Source organism: Leiobunum rupestre, chromosome 4 (genome assembly GCF_980474605.1).
Source record: "Leiobunum rupestre chromosome 4, qqLeiRupe1.1.hap1, whole genome shotgun sequence".
Classification (NCBI taxonomy): Eukaryota; Metazoa; Arthropoda; class Arachnida; order Opiliones; family Sclerosomatidae; genus Leiobunum; species Leiobunum rupestre.
Window position 1 is genome coordinate 59808570 of NC_143387.1, and position 26387 is coordinate 59834956.

The 26387-nt window shown below is 35.3% G+C and overlaps 6 protein-coding genes across 9 annotated transcripts; 4 read left to right on the top strand and 2 right to left on the bottom strand.

Annotated features, from left to right (window-relative positions):
• Positions 1 to 2008: 2008 nt before the first annotated feature.
• Positions 2009 to 5532, top strand: LOC149948547 (G2/M phase-specific E3 ubiquitin-protein ligase-like). Its single transcript, XM_090171108.1, has 3 exons — positions 2009 to 2134; positions 2215 to 2430; positions 3984 to 5532. The coding sequence occupies exons 2-3, from the start codon at positions 2345 to 2347 to the stop codon at positions 5530 to 5532; spliced, it is 1635 nt and encodes a 544-aa protein (XP_090027234.1). The 5' UTR covers positions 2009 to 2134; positions 2215 to 2344.
• Positions 5533 to 12810: 7278 nt separating this feature from the next.
• Positions 12811 to 15163, top strand: LOC149948548 (transcription termination factor 1-like). Its single transcript, XM_090173597.1, has 2 exons — positions 12811 to 14532; positions 14814 to 15163. Exons 1-2 carry the CDS (start codon positions 13037 to 13039, stop codon positions 15109 to 15111), a joined length of 1794 nt encoding a protein of 597 aa, XP_090029723.1. The 5' UTR covers positions 12811 to 13036; the 3' UTR covers positions 15112 to 15163.
• A 28-nt stretch (positions 15164 to 15191) lies between these two features.
• On the bottom strand, positions 15192 to 18791 carry Ufl1 (UFM1 specific ligase 1). The gene is made up of 13 exons (XM_090173596.1): positions 18557 to 18791; positions 18201 to 18473; positions 18025 to 18139; positions 17834 to 17964; positions 17714 to 17772; positions 17480 to 17632; positions 17241 to 17416; positions 16775 to 16957; positions 16104 to 16719; positions 15903 to 16042; positions 15754 to 15834; positions 15392 to 15689; positions 15192 to 15326 (listed from the first exon to the last, which is right to left on the bottom strand). Exons 1-13 carry the CDS (start codon positions 18631 to 18633, stop codon positions 15193 to 15195), a joined length of 2436 nt encoding a protein of 811 aa, XP_090029722.1. The 5' UTR covers positions 18634 to 18791; the 3' UTR covers position 15192.
• Positions 18757 to 20377, top strand: LOC149948550 (guanine nucleotide-binding protein subunit beta-like protein 1). Its single transcript, XM_090173598.1, has 3 exons — positions 18757 to 19029; positions 19107 to 19266; positions 19325 to 20377. Exons 1-3 carry the CDS (start codon positions 18895 to 18897, stop codon positions 20116 to 20118), a joined length of 1089 nt encoding a protein of 362 aa, XP_090029724.1. The 5' UTR covers positions 18757 to 18894; the 3' UTR covers positions 20119 to 20377.
• On the bottom strand, positions 20309 to 25213 carry LOC149948551 (uncharacterized). Of its 2 annotated transcripts, XM_090173594.1 has the most exons (10): positions 23457 to 25199; positions 23283 to 23387; positions 22980 to 23221; positions 22757 to 22920; positions 22250 to 22699; positions 22078 to 22188; positions 21882 to 21995; positions 20811 to 20958; positions 20543 to 20739; positions 20309 to 20486 (listed from the first exon to the last, which is right to left on the bottom strand). In XM_090173594.1, the coding sequence occupies exons 1-10, from the start codon at positions 24761 to 24763 to the stop codon at positions 20373 to 20375; spliced, it is 2952 nt and encodes a 983-aa protein (XP_090029720.1). In that variant the 5' UTR covers positions 24764 to 25199; the 3' UTR covers positions 20309 to 20372. The 2 variants fall into 2 exon arrangements, with proteins under 2 accessions (XP_090029720.1, XP_090029721.1); XM_090173595.1 differs by lacking the exons at positions 20309 to 20486; positions 20543 to 20739; positions 20811 to 20958 and adding an exon at positions 21122 to 21357 and having other exon boundaries at positions 23457 to 25213.
• Positions 25139 to 26386, top strand: ND-B12 (NADH dehydrogenase [ubiquinone] 1 beta subcomplex subunit 3). Of its 3 annotated transcripts, none has more exons than XM_090173601.1 (4): positions 25139 to 25298; positions 25577 to 25711; positions 25952 to 26097; positions 26160 to 26386. In XM_090173601.1, the coding sequence occupies exons 3-4, from the start codon at positions 25961 to 25963 to the stop codon at positions 26341 to 26343; spliced, it is 321 nt and encodes a 106-aa protein (XP_090029727.1). In that variant the 5' UTR covers positions 25139 to 25298; positions 25577 to 25711; positions 25952 to 25960; the 3' UTR covers positions 26344 to 26386. The 3 variants fall into 3 exon arrangements, with proteins under 3 accessions (XP_090029727.1, XP_090029726.1, XP_090029725.1); XM_090173600.1 differs by lacking the exon at positions 25139 to 25298 and adding an exon at positions 25307 to 25395; XM_090173599.1 differs by lacking the exon at positions 25139 to 25298 and having other exon boundaries at positions 25458 to 25711.
• Position 26387: the final 1 nt, after the last annotated feature.

Genomic DNA, 26387 nt, shown 5'->3' on the forward strand with positions numbered 1-26387 from the left:
ATCGATGAGTTACACCTCGGGTAGTCTCCTTGTAAGTAAGTCTGGCGATCAAAGGTCCTTCGAAAAGTTTAAAATATTCAGGGCCGGATTTAGGGTGGCAGAGGGGGCAACTGCCCCCTGGGCGCTAGCAAAATAGGGGCGCCAAATAAATCCTCAAGGGGGTGCAAATGGAGACGGTTTTAAGAACGTTTTAAGGTCTCGAAAGAGGGTGCAAATAAGTACTATGTTAAATACGTATTCAAAACCTCGAGGGGAGGGGTGGGGGCGCTGAATTAGAATTGCCCCGGGCGACCTCCGGCTTAATCCGCCCTGAAAATATGTAACATAGTAAAGTCGGAACAATTTACCATAAAGCATTAGCTCCACGAACGTTGTACACTCTTCTTCTAATTGGATGTCGTTGTCTGAATGCCCTACCGACTGGATCCAATAAAGACAACCTTTCCCTAATTCTCCACCTTGGTACATTTATTAAACCCATGCTTCTGAGTCCACCTATTACATAAGTTTCCCCGACGTTGCGCGAGTGTCTTAGAATTTGTAAAATTCTCTCATCTAATATGTCATTAGCTATAATTTCCTCGGGTTCAATGTTGAGATACTGTCGGTGGCGATATAATGTACTGATACTGACTCCCAGTACTGTCGCAGTTTGGCTCCAGTTTAAACATAACTCATTTCTACAGTGTAATATTTGGTCTTCGGTGAGAGAATAACGGGGTCTTCCAACATTTTCAGTGCGTACGACTGGGCAGATATAAGGATCATTTGTTGTGTCTAATTGACTATCCAATACGTTTTGAAATTGGTTGAAATACAACATTAATCCGTTGTGAATATTTCTCAGAAAATGGAGAATTTGTGCAATAAGTTCGTCTTCGGGACTTGCTGATATTGCTTGTATAATAGCTCTGATGATTGATAAATGCGATTGTATCTTTCTATGATACACTTCTATTATATTCAAGTCTTCACTTAATTCATATCTTTCTAAGGCGTCAATGAGAACGTTTAATTCCCGAAAATATTCGGCTACATCATGTGCGGCACATTTTTTATAAAAACATGTCACTGTCAGAAAGAAAAACAACACATACGCCATTTGACTTTTGACCTTCATTATTTGAAGTTAGCGACGAAAGTCTCAACGTAGACGTAGAAAATGAATACAAAACTAAGATTTAAAATATTTGCAACAGTCTTACACAAGTGGTCCTACACTACTTTGCCAGTCTATGCGAACTAAATAAATTGTAAACTTCACTTTAAAAAGAAATCACTAAATTTCACGTATATTCATCTACTGTACAATTTAATTATACAAGAAAGAAAAACCAAATAAATTATCCCGTAAGGTAGCGCCAGCCATCCACGCCAGTAATAATCCCGAAGCTCTGTTAACCGTGGGAAAATAAACCGCTACCCTAGTAGATCAAAATGCGAGAGAAAAGAGCGCGCATGCGCTGAAAAGCATAGTTTTACTGAAAATATAATTTTTCCCACGATTCGAAGAGGTGTCTCTGTAGAAGCAGTTCATTGTATGTAATCGGTATTTGCGATTGAATTTGCTTCATGGATTGTTAGATTAAGTTGTTTATTTGTTTAACTGTTTTTACAAGATGGAATCTTCACAGTCGCGTTACGAAGTTAGGCAAAGTATTCGGGAAGCGGTGGAAACAGTTATAAGAAATGATAATTTTATGGAAGCCATTGTCGCGAACTTAGCATCTGTTACAAATACAACGCCCAAAAACCAATCGGATTCTCTTCGTTATGAAGTTTTTCCTGCCAGTCATAATTTACTGACGAATAATTTGTCTCGCTCATCAATGCCAAATTCTTTACAACCTGGACAACCGTTCCAAAATCAACCATCACTGTATTTGGGAAATCGTGAACTGTCTCGCTCATCAATGCCAAATTCTTTACAAACTGAACAATCGTCCCAAAATCAACCATCACTTTATTTGGGAAATCGTGAACTGTCTCGCTCAACAGCCCCGGCACCTAATTCTTTACAACCTGAACAATCGTCCCAAAATCGGCCATCACTTTATTTGGGAAATCGTGAACAAGAAATGCGACGAACTTTTCGAAACAAGCAATTTAAATCTCAGCCTAATAAGGTTAACCGGTAAGGCCAAATTACTCTATCGTATTTTTTTTAAATACTTTACTTGTATAATATATTCTTTTAATTAATTTATTGTGTAGTGCTAAAAAACGAAAGGGGGGAGGAAGCTTCAGGAAGGAAGTGGTATTGCTTAAAGGCCCAAGTGAGGATAAAGTGCCTAGGTCGGATCTAAAGAGACAACTACTTTAAAAAGGTTTCGTTATTAGTTCAATGATTTTCAATAAAGATTGGTCAGAAGAAGAAGTATTTAACGAAATCTCATCCAAATTTTCAAGCATTCTCCGTGACGAGATTAGGTAAGTGTTTTTAAGTAAACTTAAAGGGTGTATACCAAATCTGATTTTGATCAGTTATGTCAAGCTAGTAGCTAAGTGGTTTGTTCTGAGTAGTACAGTTATGCACAAAAAAATTTCTATCTTTTTCGTATCTTTTTACATAGATGGCAGCAGCTATACTATATTATATTTTTTTTCCCTCTGAAATTTATTTAGTTTTGGGCCTTTGATTTTTTCACGATCTTTAAAATTTCTTTAAGTTATGAGAGTTTCAATTCATTTCAATTTTATTTTGCCCTTGCCTGAAAAATATCAAAAGAAATCTTTAAAGATTTTGGATAAGTATCATTTCAAATACTTTAGTTTTCATTATTATAAAAAGTATATTTAAAAATATTTAAAATACGTTTCACGAGAAAGTAGAATCCATTTTTTTTTTCATATCAAAAGTTCGAAGTATTAAAATGAATATTACAATTTTTATCTTTTAACTATTGATACTTGCCTTCCCCGAGGCCCCAAAACTGATCGGGGACTCCGGCTAGCCCTTGCCGTAAGACGGCCCCGGGGAGCAGTCTTCACTTGGCGCCCAAAGTCCTCAAAAGTTTGAGGCGCCCCCATTTGGTTGTTGCCCGGATAACAGCTGACGCGGCCTTGACTTAATTGTTCACTTAAAATGAAGGGGTCTACAGTTTATACTCCCTTTAAGCGAGTTTCCTAGTTAAAACAAAACAGGATGGCAATAGCGTGGTATTCAATTCTGCCTCCTAGATTTGTACCCTAAAATTATCGATTTTAACCGAAAATTTAAAGCAATCTAAATTACGGCAACTTTCCTCACTACGTAGTATCCTAGGTAAATAAATAAATTTTAGCCATGAAGTATCTAGTCTTTTTATTACGGAATTTTATTTTATTTTATATCCTAGGTTATTTAGTGTAGAACTATTCCCCCAAAATTTGGACTAATGTCCTCTCCTCTTAACATCCTCTTTGAGAAAACCGAGGGGCTATCCACTATTGCAAATTTTGTACACCTGATTTCCGATTTCACATTTCACATTTGATTTAACGTTATGGAAGGTACTGATTTGACGTGATTTCACTGCTGATTTTTACACCTCACTTTAAAAGTGGTCAGCCCCTCGGAGGAAACGCTTTCCGAAGAGGATACCCAAAGCCCTCGCTTTTAGAATTATAATTTATCCATTTATTAATTTTATCAAAAGTAGCATAAGACCCAAAAGTGTGTCAGAACGGTATAGTAGTTAATGAGAGTTTGTCTCAAAGTAAAAAGTGGAAACGAAGGGGGTCGGAAAATACGTCATCAAAATTGAGGTACTCCAGCGCCGCCCAGTTTTAGAACGTATGTCTACGGGCGAGTAAATCGAAGAGAGAAAATCGCGCCAGACTATAGACTAAATATAGCGTTGCTAGTACTATTCCAACTAGTAGGTTATGTAGTCAATAGTGTGACTAGGTCTCAATAGAAATTTTAATGGACGCGAAGGTACAGCTGACACACTTTTGGGTCTTATGCTACTTTTGATTTTATGTATTTTCATATTTTTCAGATTTGAAATTGTTGTAAACAGCGGCTCTCATCTTTTTCGTCCTACTATCGAAGAAGGTGAATCATTGAAGGCAGAATTGCTGAACTATCTTTTCAGGAACAAATCGACAATCTATGTTCGCCCTTTATCCGAGCTAAAGGGACACTTTTTTCGTGACAAGAAAAAGAAACCGAAAATTTCACTAGATCCTGATTTCGATGTTTTCAGCAGTGGTGAAGATTCTTTACCCGATATCAAATTTCAAGATTCAATTATTGTCCAAGATTCAGAGAAGTCGGTTATAGATACTAAGCCAATCAGCGTAGAAGATCAACCTGCCAAGACCTACTATGAAGAGTACAAAAATTTGTTCGAAATTGATACCACAATTGTGTATGACACCGACGATGATGTCCCTCCAAACCTAGACGATTCCTACTACGGCAAAGCAAAGGATTCAAGTTCTGAAGTTAGGGATGTTAAGGAAATATTAAAAGAAATTGCAGCTTCTCAATTGACACTAGAATCCAAAACAATATCAAGATTTAATATAAAACGTAATGACGTTTTAAGTGGAGCGTTACGTGTGTTTTCAAAGCCAACCTTTCGTCCCGAAAATACGATGCATGTCACTTTTGTATGTGGTAGCTTTAAAGAAGAAGCAGTTGACGCAGGTGGGCCAAAACGTGAATTTTTGACGGAACTAATAAAGGCACTTGTTTCCAGCCCTGCTTTTGTCGGTTCACAGTTTCAGAAATACATCAATGTAAACACAGCAGCGAAGTCACAAAAATTGCACTACTTCGCAGGTTTGTCAATCGCATTATCTATGGTCCATGGTGGTCCCGGTCCAACATGTTTTTCGGAAATAACTTACGAGTCACTTATATCAGACATCGATGATCTTAAGCCCGCCATAGAAGACGTTCAGGATTACGAATTAAAAGATCAATTGTACAAAATGAAAAATTGCCAAAACTTGACTGACTTGAAAGCCTTATGCGATGATTTGCAAGTTCATATCCAAATGATGGGTTATACGAAAATTACACGTACATTGGATCAAAAAGAGGAGATCTTAAACGCATTGCTGCAATTTATAGTTTTGAAACAGAATTGTATCGAGAGAGCAGATTTCATTAAAGGTTTGAAGACGTTGAAAGTGTACGAAGCAATGGTGGAAAACCCAAAATCATTTAAGAAAGCATTTTGTTATGTGGAAGAAGAAATGACCGCTGACAAATTTTTGAATCTTTTTGGAAACATCATGTATTCAGAACGAGACAGTAACAAATTCGAGCTAGAAACCACCGTAAAATCATATTTCAACGATTTTATAATTATGTGCGAGGAGGGTTTGACGAAATGTAGCGTTATGGAGGTGTTCCGCTTCGTTACTGGGCTCGAGAAAATTCCACCTTTGGGTTTGGATTCTCCTCCCTCTGTCGCCTTTATACACTCAGAAGAAAACGTCGCGCCCAGAAAATTAATTACAGCAAACACGTGCTCACAAACAATAAATTTACCTGTAACCTACAAATCATTTGAAGAACTGAAAGAGTCGATATAGTTTTCGATCCAAAATTCCCAGGGTTTTGGACAAGCTTAAATTTAGTCAATTTCATTCTTCTTCAGTATTATGTGTCAGATAGTTTTCTTAACAGTTTTATAAGTTTAGTTTTTTTTTAAGTTTTCTCAGTTACAAGTTTTAACTGATTTTGGAAAACGCAACGGTCAAAGTTTATTATTCTTTTTCTCAGATTTTAAGTTAATAGTAACTTTTTTTAAAAAAAAGTTGCATAGTTGATAGTTTTTGACTTTTCTCGTTTTGTAAGTTACAAGCTGTAACTTATTTTTGAGAAAGTAGCAAAGTTCAAATAAAGTTTGGGAACCGAATTGTTGTCCTTATTTAGTTTCATCTAACAATTCTGGAAATGCTATTAACCATCATGCACATTGACGAGAAATTGCGTTGTCGCGGAGACCTTAACCGTAAATTTTCCATTTGGGGGACCAAAATACCTCTATGATCCACTGGCGGTACGGCACTGGCTTTGTTAAGTAGAGGAGGTAAAGACTAATCCAATTTCGTATGAATTAAATTTTTATCACGCGCCGTTGTCTATACATCGCCTTTTCGCAGGGGGTCTTAACAGTATCTTTTCCATTTGGGGGACGCAAATACTTCTTCGACCCCCTTTGATTAAGAAGAGCGGCGCGGCACTGGCAGCGTTAAGTAGAGGAGACTAAAACCGATCGAACGACGTATCAAAAAGTTTTATCACGCGTCGTTGAAAAGCATTCGCCTTTTCAGCAGTGAAAATAAAATCCTCACTCCCCTATATAAAATTAGGAAAACCTAACCAAGATAACGGCCCGATGGACATAAAACTTTGGGGAGATTTTAAAGTGCCAAAAAAACCGAAAAAAAAAAAGATTTGTCACGTGATAACATTTGTAGAAAGGTTTCGGTTGATATTTTACTTTATTTTAATTTTAATATTAAGACTTGGCTCGAAAAGGAGCCGTAAATTTTTGTAAATAAACAATTTTAATCACAGTCATGAAGTATCGTGTCCGTTCTCTAATTGTTTCCGCTTCACTCATTTGGCGCTGCACTGAGGTTCAACCGCGATTTTTGAATACTTTTCCAATAACTATAAAATTTCACGGATATAATCATTGATATATTTTCTATCTTTCTTTAAAAAACCTCGTAAATTTAGGATTGGATGGCAATTCCCCTTTAATATTTTAAGGACCAGCTGTGTTTCACCAGAGCTATGACTGCCAGGTTATACTGATGGGGATAAATACGATTGGAAACGCATTTTTGTTCGAAATTTCAAATTGAATAGCAGTCTTTCAGTAAACAAGTATTTACGATAACCCATTTTAGTTTCCGATTTAATAATTTTCATTTGGTCAAAGTAAGCGTTGTTTTCGCTTTTAGAAACGTTTTAATTTTCACTGGGCCTTGGCTTCTAGCTCGTGAACGAGATTCTTCGTCTAGGTTACCTGGAAGAAGTTACCGAGCTGTGACAGCGCCATTTGGGTTTGCGGCATTATGTATGAATTACGTAAATAGGGCGATTATGTTTTATAGAGCGAATGAGGTTGCCAGCCCCTTTAAGCAATAATTCCCAAAGTAATGAAAATTATAAATTTTCTTTTTCCTCAAATTCACTATTTTCGGACGGCCATAAATGTAAAATTCCCAAACGGATTGAGCTCATTTAAGTGTATTTTTTTTAAGAAAATGTGGTCAGCCATTTTTTCTCACACTGTCGTTTTCGGATTTTCTAATCAACTCGATCTTAGAAACATTTCTTGTAAATGTTTTTCATGTAGTTGATAAGGTATATTTTAGGATAGACATCAGTCAGCCTGTCATCACTTCTCGATCAAGAGGTTATTAGACCGGCGGAACTACAATATTTTGCGCAGTAAGGTTAGAAATCGGAAGTAAATAAACTTATCGTATTATTATAAAATGAAAATATACGCTTGTTGATAATAATAATAATCTACTATTTATATCCTGTCTCGTAACAGGTTATACCTGGTCATACGATATTTAGTCCTTTTATAGAATAAGTGATCCATGATTACTTTTCCTTCCCACTAACGCCATCTGTGATAATTTAAGTACTTTTCATTGAATTTTTTTACACAAAACGAACAGGTCAAAATTCGAAATATAAAATGAAAATCGCAAAAATATTTTTACACGAAGCCAACCAGGTCAAAATTAGAAATAGATAAAAAAAATTGTAGTATATTTTTACGTTGTCATTTAGTTCATTTTTAAAATAAAAATTTACTGCACGAATTTATTTTTTATTTATTTTCACGAAAAATATTTATTTACGAAATTTTTTTTTTACACAAAAATATTTTTTCACGAAAAATATTTTTTTACACGAAACTTTTTTTTCACAAAAATATTTTTTCACGAAAAATATTTTTTTACACGAAACTTTTTTTTCACAAAATTTTTTTTTACGAAAAATTTTTTTTTCACGAAAAATATTTTTTTTCACGAAAAATATTTTTTTCACTTAACTTTTTTTTCTCGAAAAATATTTTTTTTCACGAAAAATATTTTTTTTCACTTAACTTTTTTTTTCACGAAAAATATTTTTTTTCACGAAAAATATTTTTTTTCACGAAAAATATTTTTTTTCACGAAAATTATTTTTTTTTCACGAAAAAAATTTTTTTTCACGAAAAAATTTTTTTTCACGAAAATTATTTTTTTTCATATGAAAAATATTTTTATATTTTAAATATGACCTGAATGGCGTCGTAATCTGTAACTTTTATGAAAAATATAGGAAAATGTGTAATTTTTTTTATTTTCGTCACATAAAAGTCAATATTTTTTTTATTATTTAATTTTGACCTGGATGGCGTGCCATACTATAGTGTCTAGAAATATGCGTGTATAAGGATACTAGGATAAATTTAACAATTTATTGGAGTTTTATAGGGTTAAATTATTGAAATACACCAGTTTTCGATTAAACATTGAAGGGGGAATAATGATCAAACAGATAAAAAAAGCACTTTTATCCCTATTAGATTAGTTTATGAAAAGTAGCCTCTTTCAACAATGGAACACTGGCTGAAATAGCAACGTTTTGCGAGAGTAGTACGAATGCCTTAGAGCTCACTGAAAAGGTGGGCTGAAACGGATAGCTATTCCCTATATGAAATACCGCAAACGAGAGTCAGTGACGATAAGCTAAGCGGAGAGGAGAGTAGTTTGACGGTGAAGCGCGTCTAATCGGGTCCGGCGAAAAAGGGGTCCGAGTTTTAGGGGGAGGAAAAAAGATTTTTCCTGCCTACTAACTTTACTACCAAAACCTCCGTGAGGCTTCTATAGTAGTACTATTCACCACGTGAAATAAAAATCCCCCTTCGGAAACCTTCAACCTGCCATCTAAACATATTTTTTTCTTTATTTATCTTTAGTTTGGGAAACTACCAACAAGGTAGCGACCGCGTGCAGATGGCAGTAAAGGAAAACGTACCAAATTCGAATAATTTAAAAAATTAAATAAGCCCTCGATTAAAATTCGCTTCGCACAAATTTTAAAACGAAACTTCCAGAGCAACTAAAATCTTTCACAAAGCCATACGGTGAACGGTTTTCTAGAATAACAGGCGCAAAGTTGATATGTATCAGCATAATGCTCATTATTTTAATGTATATTTAAGATAGCTGATTATTTTATTATTAACATTTCAGAGAAAACATGTTTGTCAAATTGTACCATAAATTTGAGAGTGATATCTATTTTTAAAGTATTTAAATAGTTTACCTAAATACTTATCATTTTAGGTACTTTTTCAAGGTGAATTAAAAATTAACTAAGCGATGAAATAAAATTTACTTCGCGCACTTTATAGTTTTAACTTTGCTAAAAACGATACAAGGAACCGCGTGAAGTACGATTTAACCATTTACGAGATAAACGGTGTTTTGTGTGAGCGTGTATGGGCATTTCAGTCATATTTAAGTACCATTATCTTAATAACTATTAATTATATAAAAATTTTGTTCGCAGGTTTTTTAGAACATAACCTCGTTATTACAAAACCGAAGAGTGCTTAACAATTAGACCTATAGAACTCTAGATAAACAGGCGCAAACAAGTCGCGTTTTTTAAAATTTCACAATGCTTCCCCTTAAATCTGAGCGCGCGAAGTTGGCCATTTCCAGAGTTCGTTCAGTAACGCTCATCAAAAACATCGCTGAGTAATCGATGCCAACATTTTGTTACTGTACGATTTTTCACGTTTCCGATTTGACGTCACGATAGGCATCCGATGCTCATCAAAACAAGTTGGCAAGCCAAAATATACCTCTCCTCGGAAGAATTGTCCCTAGTGGTATTAATTTCTCGAGATAACCCTTAAAGATATATCTCCGCAATTTAGAGTTATTTGTTAAAAATATTAACCCATTTCTAACCCGCCCGGTATAAAATTTTAATTATAATTAAAATAATTGAGACGAAACGACCAATTTTAATTTATTCAGAATATCATAAGTTAAGTAGTTACAACAGTAAGTTAGACGTACTATAACAATGCACAATTGAATTAAACCCTTTTACAGAACAAGTTTATCAGTTAAATATAATACGAAGCAAATTTTAATGAAATATCTACAGAGGCTTTTTGGAATTACTCGCTTACGAAATACTTGCCGCATCTTTAACGCTCATTTTATTTCAACACTCGCCCTTGATGAAGATACCGTAGATATCTGGTAGTGGACGACTCGTTCACTTCCTGTTGACGTTGTGACGCATACCACATGAAAAAGACCAATGCCGTCCAATTTCCAATATCATATAATGACTCGCACACCCAAGAAATCATTGACTGCGTTAGAAATCGTAGATATCCAAATATCCACACCAAATGTATTTACAAGAAGCAAAAACCTTACCATCAACAAAGCACAGAGAGCCACTTGACTAACCGCCAGCTTTTAAAGCAATTAACGTTAAATTATCTCATTTGAATTAACAGAACTATATATAGGTCGTTAAGAAAGTGGACCACCCACAGGGTCTACCCTTTAACCCTCTAATCTCGGCTGACTGCGCTAAAACAAGATTTAACCTTTAAAAAATACCAGATTAGGCCTTCATAAATTCATTAATAAAAAAAGACTTTATTACCTATTATGCTTACGATGCCTGTCTTAATTTCAGTGAATCTAAGCAGCTATCGGTGGTTCTGTGGTAGAGCGCTCGACTGCCAAGCCGAATGGTCTGGGTTCGAAACCTGGGTGGCGCATTTGTTTTTAATCAATAGAGAAACGCTAAATTAGAATTTCTTCGATGCAATAATTTCAATTTCAATTCTATTTCAATTAAACCAAAATTTCGTACTCTATTAAATACGCTTCCGATAAAGCTGAAGGTCTAATTTTCAATAAGGCGTAACAAGTGTCGGTGGTTCTGTGGTAGAACGTCCGCCTGTCAATCAGGAGGTCTCGGGTTCAAATCCCGCCCGATGCGATCGCAAATTGATACTAAGACGAATACCGTGTACAACTGGTGGAAACCCTGCCATTGGACGTTGAGAGGTAGCATTACACTCAGCACTCGGTCCGTCCCAAAGTCATTAAGAAGAAGTTGGAGAGAAAACGCCCATATAAACACAACAGACTCAACATGCACATCCATCAGAACACAAACACAACAAATTCAACACTCACAACCTACGCATAAACATTACAAAAACCGTAATACACCAAACCGTCACGACGGTGAGCGAAAAAACACCATCCAAACCAAACCGCAAATGCATCCGTTAACGCTCACCGTCACACGGTGGTTTTGCCAACCCTTTGAGAAACTGCGTACGCAGTGATTACACTTTGTCCCCTCGGAGAGGTAAAAACCATCTCAGTGAGAAGGTTTTTTTGATGACTTGACGTCAAACGCGTCTGTGTTAACCATTGAGTTGGGAATATTAATCTAGAGATCCAATCAAATCTGCTCCCCGCGAAACAAGTTTTTGAAAAATACGAATGTGCCGTCTGCTCTAAAATGACGAGCAAACGTTATCATATAACCCGTGGCGCCATCCATTATTTTGAAGAAAAAAATCTTTTTGCTTGAAAACGCGTCTTATTTGAACGAACCATTGAGAGATAGACGGCGCCACGGGTAAAATGATAATGTTTCTCGTCATTTGGGACAGACTTGGAAATAGTGATATTTTTTACGCGGGCCCCCGACCCCCCTTAAGTTTATTTTTATTGAGAGCCACTGGACCAAGCGGGGGGGGGATTAGGGGAAAAAATTTAAAATTAGGTAGGGAAAATAGGAAAATAAAAATTGGTTACGTTACTTACATAACATTTATTAACTTTAAAACAAGCAAGTATATTGTAATATCACACATAATCATTTGTAACTCTAGATCCCGCTCTCGTATAGGGTAGGCGTACAAATCAATATGTTCCAGAAATTTCCGTAAAATGTTTAATAAATATTTTTTAATTAAATTGAGAGCCCCGGTGGCCCGCAAACCCCGTTCGAATGATTTATTTTACGAGCCCACTGATTTTTATTAAAGACTCCCGCTAATTCCAAGTCTGATTTGGGACGCCGATGGGAGCAGGCGGCAGCATAGAAATCTCATAGGTAACTATAATGCTGCCGTGTAACTGGCAAATGGGCCAAACGCCGTGGCAGACGATAGCCAGATCTCAGCCAATCAGAGCTCAAAGAGTGGTTCTGCCAAGAATTTAATGTCACCAGAGAGAATGACGTTACCTATCTCCCGCTATAGTAGCGGATCCAAGGAGGATTATTATCCTCCTTGGCGGAACCACTCTACGGCCTCTCATTGGCTGAAGGTTCAAGGCGAACTGGCGTCAAGCTCGGCCGTAGGCGGCAGCATTCTAGTTACCTATGAGATTTCTATGGGCGACAGTATTCTTATTTTTAAAAACTTGTTTCGCGAAATACTGAAATCCGACGTTTTGATTGGACCTCTAGATTAATATTCCCAACTCAATGGTTGCCGCTATCTTTAAAAACAGCGCTGACTAAAATAACACCGTTCAGTAACTTTCTACGTCACTATGACGATGAGTGGTCATCAAGCAAACATCAAGTAAAAACCGATTTTTCCCAGATTCGCGTTACTGAACGTACCCCTAGTTCTGGGAGTAGTGGCTCACTCCTGTAATCCCAGGCGTCCGGGAGGCAGAGTTTGTGGATGGTCGTGTGAGGACGACTACCAATTCCCCAACGGGTGGTCGGAATACTTCCGCCACGGGTGTCCCCACGTATCCCCCCGTTGGCGTGGCCGTTACACATATCTCGCCCTGATTAATCAGATGGTGTTTCGCCGGGCTCGCGGTCTTCTCAGACTCAATCAGCCCTTTCTTCCTTGAAGAAAAAAAAAAAAAAGTACCCCTAGTTACATGGCAGCATTCTAGCAAAGGTAATTTAAACTCGTAAAAAACCGTCAATGGGAAAGCTCTCAGTATTCGAATCTAGGGTAGGAGTTTAAATTATCTTTGATTCTAGTTACCTATGACATTTCTATGGTATCACCAAAAACCATATTATAAAATTGATCACACTCATCACAGTCCTGAGAGTTTTAAACGTGTAAAACGAAAAAAATCCAAGCATAAAGAAGTTTGTGAAAGTTCTAATAACGAGAATGAGGAACAATCTAGAAATGATACTATCCTTAAAGATGGGCAGTGGATTAAATCAAAAATGAGTACCATTGATAATGATGAAATAAGTATCACTAAAAACCATTCTAAAAACATGGATCACAATCCTGAAAGTTTTAAACGTGTGAAACGAAAAAAATCCAAGCATAAAGAAGTTTGTGAAAGTTCTAATAACGAGAATGAGGAACAATCTAGAAATGATACTATCCTTAAAGATGGGCAGTGGATTAAATCAAAAATGAGTACCATTGATAATGATGAAATAAGTATCACCAAAAACCATTCTAAAAACCTGGATCACAGTCTTGAAAGTTTTGAAGGTGTAAAACGAAAAAAATCCAAGCATAAAGAAGTTTGTGAAAGTTCTAATAACAATAATGAAGAACAATCTAGAAATGATACTATCCAAAAAAATTTGTGTGATGAAGTTTTATTTTTAGAAAATAATAGCAGTAGAAAGCAAAAGAGGCGGATTGATGTAATTTCTGATGAGGAAATTGTGCTTTTGAATGAAAATAAAATAGGAAGTGCTAAAAAGAACAAACATTCTAAAGGAAAAAAACATAAGAAAAAGGGACGTGCCGAAGCTGAAACGTTAGAGCAAGAAATTGATGAAAGTATATCTAAATCCAGCAATTGGGCAGCAAAAACTAATCAGTCAGCAGTTGATAATTTAAACTTACTGCATGATACAAATGCACCAAGGAAAACCCAATTATCATTAAGTAAAATTAAAGAATTTCGTGCCTCGGGAGTTAAAGTGAAAACTGGCAAATTTTCAGCAGAGGAAGACCGTTTAATAAAGAAAAATTTTCGAAAGTTCCGTAAAAAGCATAATATTGAAAAAACTAATGCCTATAAATTATTGGGCATTAACCTTAAAAGCGCATCGCCAAATTCGAGAAAAAAAGTGAGAGAGTTTGATAATGAAACTGGTTTCATATTCAAACTTGGAAAAGGATTAGAAGATCGAACTATTTACTCCATTTATAGAAGAGCTAGGGTGCTTTTTGATCCTTTTAGAAAGAGGTTTAAGAGCAGAGAAGCTTTAACGGAAGAACAGCGGGAAGAGTTGTTTCGTCTTATAGAACTCAAAGGCCATAATTTCAGTGAAATATCAAACATTATGAATATTCCAGCTCCGAAGTTAATAGAAGAATCAAGAAAATTTTTTAAAAAGAAAATTAAAAAAGGCTGCTTTAGTAAAGAAGAAAATGAACAACTCATGAAAGCGATGTCTAAAGAGCTTGAAGTCAGTGAAAATGAAATTTTTAAAAATTTTAGAGGTGTTAATTGGGAAAAGGTTGCTTCCCACATTCCGACAAGAAGCGCAATACAATGCAGGTAATTTAATTTGCAACTCATAACAGGCTCAGAAAGAAGGTTTTTTTATCAACTAGTTTATGTGACCAGTGCCCCAGAAATTTCCAATTATAAAAAAAGGTACTTTTGACCACCGAGTTAATAGAACTTTTTTTAATCAATTACCTAGTCCCTGGACCCCAGTTTCTTATTAAATAAACTGGTGCAAATAATTAATTAAGTGGTTATTAGCCAGTAAACCACCCTTATTTCTTTGCCTTATAATCTATTTCCTTTTTAGCGTATATTATTTTTATTTCTAGAAAACATTTTACTCAAGCTAGAATTTGGTTAATAGTCAAAGGGGAAACTAAAAAAAAATTTACTGAAAGTGACAACTTAATCCTCCTCGATTTGCTTCAACAAAGTGGTGTTCAAAATGAAGAAGAAATAGATTGGAGCTCTATTGCTTTGGAATTTTATCGTAAAGTAAGTTATTGTGAAATTCGGAAAAAGTGGAGAGACCTAAAAGCTAGAGTACCTGAAGATGAAAGCAAATACTTTGATTTGGAAGATTATATTTACTATTTGGAAAATTCAATGAAAAATCAAAATGATTAAAGTTTGTTGCATCAAAAATATGGAAAAAATACGGAAAGTTCAACTTTGAATAAATTTAATTGTAAAAAAAAACCATACAATTTAATCATCAGCTGTAGCATTTGGTTTTTTGAAATTAACCACAGTTTCTTTTATTTTAGGTAGTATTTCTTCTAATTTCTGTTTCAGTTCTTCATTTTGACTATCATTTTGAGAGAATAATTTGATAACCAAATCTGAAAATAGGAAAAACGTTTAATACTATTGGAAACTGTCTATTAATTGGATGTAGTATTTATACCCTGGCATTCCTCCAATGGTTTAAAAACTTCATCTGAAATTTGGGGCCGCAAAAAGCTGATAACTTGAGGTACAAATTTCCCAGAAATATGGAGCATGGATCGAGTCATAGTTTGAAATAGTACAACTACTGCCAAATGTAAAGTTAAGGCATGATCTTTAGTAGTATTCAGCTGTTCGAGCAATGTCTGTTTGTTAATAGACAGAGCTTGTCTTTCTCTTTTCTTGTCCATTTTCTTGAACATAAAATCACCCAGTTCACAGGCAGATTCAAGCTGGTTTTGAAAATCTTCCAAAAACTATAAATTTTTTAATAGTTTCTCCTAAGATTATTACACATAAATATAATTTTTTTTTCAATACTTTGCCATTTAATGATGCATGAAGTCTATTCAAAGGAGTTTTAAGATTCTCCGAAAATTTATTAATAACTTTTTGTCGTACCTGTAAGGTTTTAAAGTATCGAATCAGATTTATTTTTTAAACACTGACATCTCTTTTGTGCTAAATACCTCAGGAGTACATGCTAGGGGTAATTCTGTCACATTTGCAATGACTCCTTGCTCCAGTGCTATGTGTCCAATGAGAGCATTTACCAATTCTGAGCATAGTGTCCGTAATAAGTGCTTGATAAGTTGAGACTGGACATCATCTAAAATTTAAAAATTCGTTATAATTATTCATTTTACAATTTTAGTTAAAAAAAAAACTACCTTTAAAAAATTGAATTCCCTTATTATACATGTGTATGTCTGCAAAAGTGGTTGTTAATTTTTCTTGAAGGTCCGAATGGAGCTTTCTTCTGGCACTACCAGATGCCAAACTAGATGAAGAGAGAAATATAGATTCCGCCACTTCTTTATACTTCCTATTTAAAGGTCTATGTATGTGTTCAGCAATCATTTTGAGCAGTTCTTCCGGTGGGATTTCACCCCAAACTTCTTCCAACTTTCCCAAAGTCTCTCGTACTTGTGCCACAGTCAAAAACTCCAAATTGTCAGTAGGTTTCCCTGCTTTGGATTGACTCAAAGTGGTATTTCCATGTTCATCTCCAGAATCTTCACTATCATCCCCTCCCCTTCCACCACGAGCATTGTATTTTTTCTTCACAGCCTTGGATTTTGATTCACGTCCTTGCGTCCCACCTCCAGTTTTACCACCAGCCACTGCTTTCTTGCGTCTGTCATCCTTTTTATCCACTTTACCAGGTCCACCACCTGCTTTCCCAGTTGCTTGTTGCAGAGGCTCTTCCACTGGAGCTTTTTCAGCTTTAGAACTCGCTGTTATAGGTTGGCTTGGTAAAAATATATGAATTCCCTTCTGTATATCCTGACAATATTCATTCAATTAGATAATAGATTCATTAATATTTATAATGTATTACTTCTTTAGCTTTTTTCTCCATAATTGGTTCAAAATGCTTAAGGCAGGATTGTAGCAACGCATCACTAACAACCATAGTTTCGCAAAATATTTGTTCCTTCGCTGCTGACTTCAGTTTAGACTTCAGAATTGATAAAATCACTTGATGGGCATCCTCTGTGCTTAAAACCGATGGCAATATAGGCTGTAAAACATGATATTTTGATCAATCTTAAAACAAACATACTTTCAGTATCATGATTTACATGAAGTATGACCCTAGTGTAAATTTTTTTGTACATTCTTTCTTGACAGCGACGCCAAAAATATCTAAATAATACCACTAAATTTACAGATTATAGAGTTGATAATTATACTCATTTATCCGTAACGAAGCTTCCTGATAGTAGTTAAAAAATGCAATGAAATACTACAAGTGTCATACTTATTTATCTCTTATGGTACTTCTGGCTGTACTACGTAATTACCTGCACATCAACCCACGACCCCGTCAGTATAGCTTCTTGAACCGTTGATTCAACCTGCTCAAAAATTGCGCTCCCAATGCAACATGAACTTAGAAATATCAACTTTTCATTTTTAAACCTCCTCTGGATGTACTGTTTAATATCCTGAATACCCAATCTTGCCAGGGTATCAAATTCTAAATGTAGATGATGGTGAAAATTAGAATTTCCACATATCCAGGAAAAATATAATTACTAACCCAAATATCCATTTTGTTTGAAAAAGTTGTCAACCCATTCATTTTGAGATTTGGCATAAATATTAGGCGTGTATGTTGTACGATCGCTCACTCTGCCACCTCCCGAAAGAGTTCCTGGAAGTCGTCCTTCTTTTACTAGCTCTTCACTAATACCTACAATGTTAGAAAGTTGATTTTTTTTTGTTTTATAAATTTGGTAGTCTTAGGAGGAATACAAATAAATTTTATACTGACTGAAAAATAACCTTTCCGGAAAACCAAAGCGATTTATTAATGTTGAAACTTGAACAGGCCTAATGAGGGTAAAGTTTTAATTAGTTCAGGATGTGAAAAATAATGTTAACCAATTTTAACCTAGTAACTGCAGTTAAGACACCACGAATAACTGCTTTATGTTGCGCTACATAGGAATCAGTGAATATAGTTCTTGGGTCAAATTGGTCAGCTTGTCCTTGAATGATTAATCCAAGTCTTTCAGAAATCACCTTTTAAAATAAAAATGTTTTATTCAGTTTTTTGTTGGAATATTTCTCAAAACCACATACTTTATGTAAAAAGTCTCCTGGTAAATCATATTGTTTAGTTAGTTCTCCGATTGTAATTTGACCATTTTGCTGTAGTTTTTCGTTAACTTCCTCAGCAATTGTATCTAAGTATGATCTATGATTACAAACGCTGTTAGTATATTTTATGAATATGTATATAGCTAGTTTAATTTAACCTGTCAATTAGTTGGCCCAATACAATTGTTACATCAGGCTCTTGGGTAACAAATTCTCCAACTTTATTTTCAATATGGCTCAAATCAACATTTAAAATTTGGGCTAAATCCACCAGATTTATTCTTCCATTAGCTACATATAGTTCATCGCGAATTTCTTTTAAGAGATGTTCGGGAGTGATGTATTCTTTTCCATCGAGTGTAAAAATCACTTCGATTAGCTTTAGATCAATAAGTTTTTTAACAATTTCAATGCAGTTTCTCTCAGATAATCTATATTAAAATTGAATTTCTATCAATACTTGCCACATCACTATCTTTTTATTCACTGAACCAAGGCTCATATTTTTCATTACCTCTGAATGGTGCTGCTTAACTGAGCTCTTTGAAAATCAGCGGCTAATCGCTTAACTTCTTCCCAATCACTTGCCATCTTAATTTTAAATTGATACTTAATTTTACAATTATTTTCCGCTTCAAAAAACACTTTATGGACACCAGCAGCTGTATCGCAGTTTGTCCAGATTTCAAGGGACCCTAGTACCGCCAATCACGGTGGATTTTAAAACCCTGCCCCTTTAAATTTGTTGTAAACACAACCACGTGAAGATAGGCTTAGTTGTCCGAAAACCTCGTGGAGTTCAAGAGGTTATCCAGTTTTAGTTACAAGATTGAATTTTTGGCCTGTTCCACCATGGCCTCCACTGCCCCAGACCCTGTTTTTACATTCAGAGGTCACGAAAGTACCATTACAGCATTAAGTTTTTATAAAGAAAATGAACTGATATCAGGAAGCGAAACTGGAGAAATTATTATTTGGGACTTGGCGGTAAACAATTTCCTAAAACTACTCGCCTTGCCTAGGCCTATAGCTAATTAAGTGGGTTTAAATTTTACCTTTCATAGAGCAAAAGAATGAAATTGAGCTGGGTTTTGGAAACATTTGGTCAACCTTACAATTCTATACTTTATATCGGATGTCTGGGAGGTCCTTTTATAACTCAAAGCCGTAACGGTTATATAAATTTGTGGGTTAAAGGAGACAACGGCAGATTTCTGGCTGAAAGTAATGAATATTCTTTCCTTTCTCAGATTTTATTACTAAAATGGTTAAACCCTTACAGAATCTTACGAATCTAGCAGTCTTAGTTTCTGCAAAGCTAGCCTTTGTACCTTAAAAAATCACATTCAGCCTGCCAAGGTGGAATCTTTGTTAGCTTTTCCAACGCGCGAAGATCCAGCTCTCTTTATATTATTGAATATCAATACGGGTGAAATGAATTTATTTGTTGATACTAACTCAAAGACCAAAGAGTTAGGACAGATCATGTGCAGTAAGGTGTTTAATCACCCCACCCATGGAGATCCAAAAATTATTGATCTACGCCTCATTACGGGTCACGAAGTAGGTCGTATAGTTATGTGGAAATTTTGTGCTGATATTAGGGAGTGTTATGCGGAGTGTGAAGTTAATTTGTTTAACCATGACCCAATTATATGCCTTGAAATGGAGCATTTAAAATTTAACAAATTTAATAACTTGACTGGTGAAGATTCGCAAGAAGAAGTACCCGAATTACCCTTTCACGGAATTTGTGGATCTGTTAATAATAAATTAATTACCTTTGAAATAGTCAGAGGTGTTTTACTAAAGGGAATGGAGCTAGAGTTGAAAGATAGGTTCACTAACGTTGTTACACTCAGGAGATGCGAGAATAACAGAATTAAACCAATAATTTGTGCCGCAGGCAAGGATGGACGCTTAAGAATATTGAGCTGGAAAACATTCAACTTTTTAGCAATACTAAAGTTTCATTCTGATTCCGTAATATGTGCAGTATTTTGCCCAAAATCTGGCCTTTTAGCCGCCGGTAGTCGAGATTTGAGAGTAACTTTATGGTCTGTGTATCAAGAGTAGTAAAAATAACGATTTTCCAGCTCTTAAAGGAAGCTTTGCAATGTTAAGGCGTGTTAGTAGTATATTGGAAAAGTATTTTTTCTCTGAAATTAATACTAGGTGCTTCAAGTTTAGATATACCTCACGCTATATATATTAAAACTATTTTTAACGCTCGTCTATTGTAAACTTAAATTTCCAAGTAAATCTCTTCTAACTGTTAAAAAACCTTTATTATTTAAAAATGAATAATACATATTATATACAACATTAATTTATCTTGGCAACAAGCCTAAGCCTTGTAGGCAAACCTGGGCTGCCAAAGCTTTAGCTTGTTTTTTGTTTGGACTAGAAACGGATGGTTGGTAGTCAGTTCCTTGAACTCGTACCTGTGAAACCTTATAATATTAGAAATGTTAATTTTAATTCATAAAAATTGAAATACCTTGAAAAGGAAGTTTTTCCTATGAGCCGGGCCACCTTCGTCTAATAAGGTGTATTCGGGAGGTCCCCATTTTCGTTTGGAACATAATTCCATTAACGCAGATACAGGGTGTTTACCAGACAAATCTTGTCGTACTTTATTTGGTAAATTAAGCTTTTTAACTGGTATATTACCGGAATCTGCTGTAGATACGAGTCCTAAATTCCAAAACTTTTTATTATAAATACAAATGCTCAATTTTAGAGAACTTAAAATGTACATTATTTACCTTTTTTGTCCATTTTAACATCAAGCATCAGAGGAACCAACGAACCCTCTTTATTTTTGCCCAATCCTTCTCCGGGATTCCAGCCCATTTTACGCAGCAAATTCATACCTATGCCATCACTTAGAGGAGCTGCGTTAGTTAGTTGATTCTGAATATGGCAGTGGTAAAAAAATTGCCAGCACAAAATAATAGCGATAATTGAAAATGTATTAATATCAGAAAACATTTTAGCCATTTAAAAAAAAAGGCATTTTTCAAAATATTCAAACTTAATCCAAAGCTATTTTTTTTTAAGATATCAACCTTGGGAAAATGGGTGCAAGAACACCACCATTCAGAATGTAAAAGTCCAAATGTTTGAAAAAACAAGACTTCAAATTCTGAATTCTTTTATTGGTGTACTTGCCCAGTTCCCCCTTACCTATCCCATTTTTTTGCTTATTTAAACTATTTTTAGTTCAAAATCCAGTTTTTTTGGTAGTTGGAGGATGCTGACGATGAGGTAGATCCATGAATCGAAGAAATTTTGATTCTGTTTGCTTAATGCCTGCAATAAATTCTCTCACAGTACCTGCTTTGTTTAACCCCTTTTGGGAGGGTCAAACTGGTAGTTTAGCTACTAAATTTTAAATTCAAAATTTGGAACCAAACTACCATAGCCCACAAATTACTAGCAAGCAATAATTATTAAATATGTGCTGTAGTTTAGGCCTGGTATCTAAATATAAGTACTATTTATTATCAAATTTAAAACAAAATTGCCTTTCTATTGATAGCAAACAAAATTTTCACTTCTTTAACTGTGGAAACCTTATGTATCAGTATTACCGTGTTTCATAACTTTTAAAATTTTTATACCTTGACTAAGAAGTTTTAAAAATAATGAGTATTTGATGTATTTGCACCATAATAAATAGTAAACTGTATTTCTACAGATAACGGTATAGAGAGAGAATTTATTACTGGTGGTTAATTTGAAAACTTAATTCATAATCAATTTAAAAATTCTACTTTAAATCTATCTAGACTGGCATAAAAATTCCAACAAAAAAAATTTAAAAACAGTCTTACCTTTTTGGCCCAAACCGGCGAAGGACCCGATAATTCTTCGGGTGTTAATAGTCGTGTGTTTGGTGCTGCTCCAAATTGTCCAGGTTGAAGTTTAGAATGAGCCCAATCTTTCATCTGTACGAAATTAGAATGTATTAGAACTTTTAAGTCCAAATTTCTAATATCATAAATAAAAAAATTGGATAAATGTAGAAACCTGTTGTTGAGCTTGAAACATTTGGTTAAGGGCTTGAACATCCAAAGGATTTTCTTGCAACCTTCTAACCGCATTCAAGCGCTTAGCTACTATTGTTGAAATATCAACACCCTATTATGCAAATTTAATTTAAAAATGAAATGGAAATTTGAGAAAGAAATAAAGAACTTACAGGTGGAAGTGGTTGTTCTGGTTCAGGTTCTGGTTGAATAACTGGTGCAACAGTCTGTTGCACTGTTACAATGGGTGTAGGAATTGGAGGAGAGGCAACCTGAGGAGTTTCGACAAGTGGTCCAGACATGGGGACCAGGGATCCTGATGATCCCATGGTTAAGGGAGGAGCTATGGCTAACTGAGTAGTTTGTGGCAAAAACACGGCAGGGGCTGGATTTATGACAGGCTGTGGCGGTGTCTGTGGTGGTGGTTGTGGTGGAGGAGGCATAATGGCTTTTGGTTCTTTATTCTTCTTCAATACTGGTGTTGTAGTTACAGTTACAGGTTCAGTTTTTTCCACTGGTACCCATTCCAATTCTTTAATGCGGTGCTGGTTTCCGCTTGAAACTGGAAATATCTGTCTCAGTTTTGCCGTATCAGCAGTCCTAACTGGTATTTGAACAGCATTCTATTGAAAAGGAAAAATAAAAGTAATTAAAAAAATTTGTGTATTTTTGTTAATTACCGGGATGTTCATTCTTATATGTGGTAAGGGCTCTCTTAATTTGAAAGGATGGTTTATGAATGGTGTATCTCCTTCCTCTTCTGACAATGGTCTCCTCCTGCCTTCTTCATCACTACTATCACTGCTCAAATAGTCCTTCCCATTAACCAATCCTTTGCAAAATTCTGATAAAAATAGTTCAGGGTTATAATTTACATAAATTACGTCCAAATTCTGAGAATACCAGTTAACTCTGCAACAGATTTCCCTCCAGCTCTCAATGTGACTAACTGTTGCTGAGCTAAAGCGTTGGATGATATGCCACTTGGAAGAGTGCCTTTTTCTATCATGGTTAGAACATTTTTACGGGCTATCTCCAAAAGGCGTTTCTTGTCAATCTTTTCACGGAGATCCACTGACATGCTGGACTCTTTCTGCATTTTTTTCATTTTTCGCGCTCCAGATTTATGTTTAGGAGAGTTACTCCTAAAAATATTGTTTCAGCATTGAGATTTGATGGGTCATTGTTGAAAAACGTTTTATATACCTATCCCTTGAAGACCTTCTAGGCCCAAAGTAATTTTCATAATATCTGTCATCTGGTTCGATATAATGACTGCCATGAGAATGATGATGGCTTGGTTCGCTTAACCTGAAAAATTATTTATCTCAATTGAACTTTTAAGTTACAGATCGAAATCAAAGCTTATAAAAATTTTGCCTTCGTGTTCTATGTTCTGGACTTTTGCTGTTGTCTTTTGATTTTTTCTTCTTTTTCTTTTTATGCTTGTGTTTTAGTTTTTTTTTCTTTTTGCGTTCTTCCTTGCCTTCTAAGTGTTCTTTGAAAAAATCCGATCCATTCTCATCTTCTTCATCGTTTTCATCATCACTGTCAATGACTTCACCCTCTTCCACATCCAGTTTATCAACCGAATTGATATTTAGCTCAACTTCTTGACTAGAATGGAGATCAAGATTCTTCAAATTCTTGATGGAAATTTTGCTTGTCTTTTTCAATACAGAGACACTATCTTTTTCTTCAGACTTGGTTTTGACATATTCTTGGTTAAGTTTTGTCATACCCTTTTCTTGTATATTTAGATCAGATTCACCCTTTTTGTTAAAATTTTTAATTTTTTCATCACTTGCTGTTATTGTAACTCCACTTTTTGAAAACCTTTCATTTTTGTCCATTTCACTTCCATAGTGCTCTTCTAATATATGTTCTGATTTATTTTCTTTTGTCTCAAAATCCAAATTATCCTCCGTTTGTGGCAACATTTTTTCATTGTACTTTTTAACATCATTATCACATTTTTTATTTTCAGTTGGTTCCGGTAGTATTTGAATATTAACTTTCATTTTAGTGAGATCAAAATTTTTGCTCAAATTATTATCCTCCCTGTCCTTAGGTTCAATTGTAATAGTTTTTAGTTTCCAAGATAATTCTTTTTTGATAGGACTATTTTCTTTAACTAATGTGACAGTTGATGATAGTTTTTTTCTGTTTTCAGATTTTTCTATGAAAGCTGATATGCTATTTGAATGTGCTTCCTGATCATTATCAATCCTATGTTTTTTGCAAAAATGTTTGTGCTCATAGTGTTTAGATCTTTTCTTTGAAGAGTTTTCCTCTTTGGAACTCCCACTTTCCACACTTATTCTCACAATTTTCTTTTTATCTATTTCTTCTTGCCTGACAAGTTCTTCATATTCGAGTTTCCTTTTCTTATATTCTTCCATCAAGTAATGATCATCATTTTCACCTCTGTGTGATTTTTTCCGTTTCTTGCTCTTTTTATGTTTTTTATTATGCCGGTGATGGTGTTTCTTATTTTCACCATTATCACTTTCATTTCCATCAGATGGGCTTCCTCCAACAGCGTCTTCATCATACACTGTCTTCGCTGTGACACTGGATTTAACTGCTTTTTCTTTCAAATCTTTCGTAAAATAATCAGCCAAGATATCATGCACTTTTAAGCCGCCAGTAGGCAAGCAGTTCTTTGTAATTTCACTTTTAGACATATTAATTTAAATACTACTTATTATATGACATGATTATTCATTTTCTGGTCACCCAAACAAGTAGAGGTGAAGTGACGGTCGTGAGGTTAGGGTTCTTTCAATGAAATGTCTATTTTCAACTGTTTTTCAGTTGAAACTAGCCTGAGACTATTTTTGTTCCATTAAAGTAGCTTATAAGATCATAGACATAATAAAGAAATAAGCACCTTACGCGGAGTTTGATTTGCCAAAAATATACGGGAGCGATAACAAGCAGACAACCGGCAGATGTTCCGTATTCCTGTGGTACTCCGTGTAAAGCGTCACCTAACGCCTAGAATATTTATCGGGTTTAAAATCAGACCAAACGTTTTCCATTTGATTGCTCAAGATTCGCTCCGAATCTGCCTCTAACGTCATAGATCTCGCCCAATCGACTAGTCTAGTCGATTTACTCTAAAGAGTAAAACCGCAAATGGAACCATCATGGAGCTTCACGTGACCTCAGAAAAATCGAGCTACATCGGTTCAAGGACAGATCGGTTGCGGACTTGCGGTAAGGCGAAAACCATGGAGCGAATTTTTTTTTGAGTTCCGGCGGGAAGTGGGTAAACGCTATCGGCAGCGCGCGAGAGAGTGATTTCGAATCTAGGGTACGAGTTTAAATTATCAAATATTTTTTTAATATTTTTTAATGGCGTGCCCCCCCCCCCCCCGAAACAAAATCCTGGCTACGCCACTGCTTTTCTCCAACTCATTTATAGGCTATTTTGAACCACTTTTAGGCCTAAATAGCTGTATCCCTCTTACCGATCACTTTTTCTTCTCGAAAAGGAGGTGGAATTAGTCTCACATTTAAGCTGGGATTTCAGTTGGCCGTGAAGATAGCTACGGCCTTGTTTAACCTCAAAACCTCAAGTAAGCTAGAGCACAGTGGCTACAGCAGAGAGGACAACAAAATTGGCTACAGTAAGTTTTCTTCCAAAGCAAATTGGAGATTCTAACTAGGAACAAAAAATATCTTTTGAAATATTAATATTTTTAAAAAATAGTATAATTTTAATTTAATGTACGATTTAGTAGTTTATTAATTGCCATACATTAGAATGCTCCTATTGATCATTTTCACTTAAATGTCAATGCTTCATCTTTTAATTTAAAATACTACACATTTAAGAAAATTTTTACATCTAATTTGTTATTATATAGAGTAACAGTATGGGTGGAGATGATCATGTTCACCATGGTGTTCCTAAGGTTCCTGATTGGAAATCTTTTAGGGCTGAAAATGTCCCTAAACTTGTATATTTACAAAAGCATCTAGCTGCTAGGGGCCTGAAAGATCCATGGATAAGGTTTGCTACACTTGGTAACTGTCCCACTAAAGGATATTCATTGATTCCTTTTATTCCTGAAGGAATGAAGTTTGGCGTTTTCATCCCGGGTTTGGTACTCCTAAATCAAACTTGATTTTGTTTCTTACCAGAGGAATGAAGTGGGGTTTCCTAGCTTTTGTTGCTACCATTGCAGTTGAGAAGGCTTTAGGTATTGATTATAGCCATGATAGTCATGGTCATGGAGAAAGTAATCACGGGCACTAGTTATAGTTCTATGTAATTCTTTGATTAAATGTTAGTTACCTTAT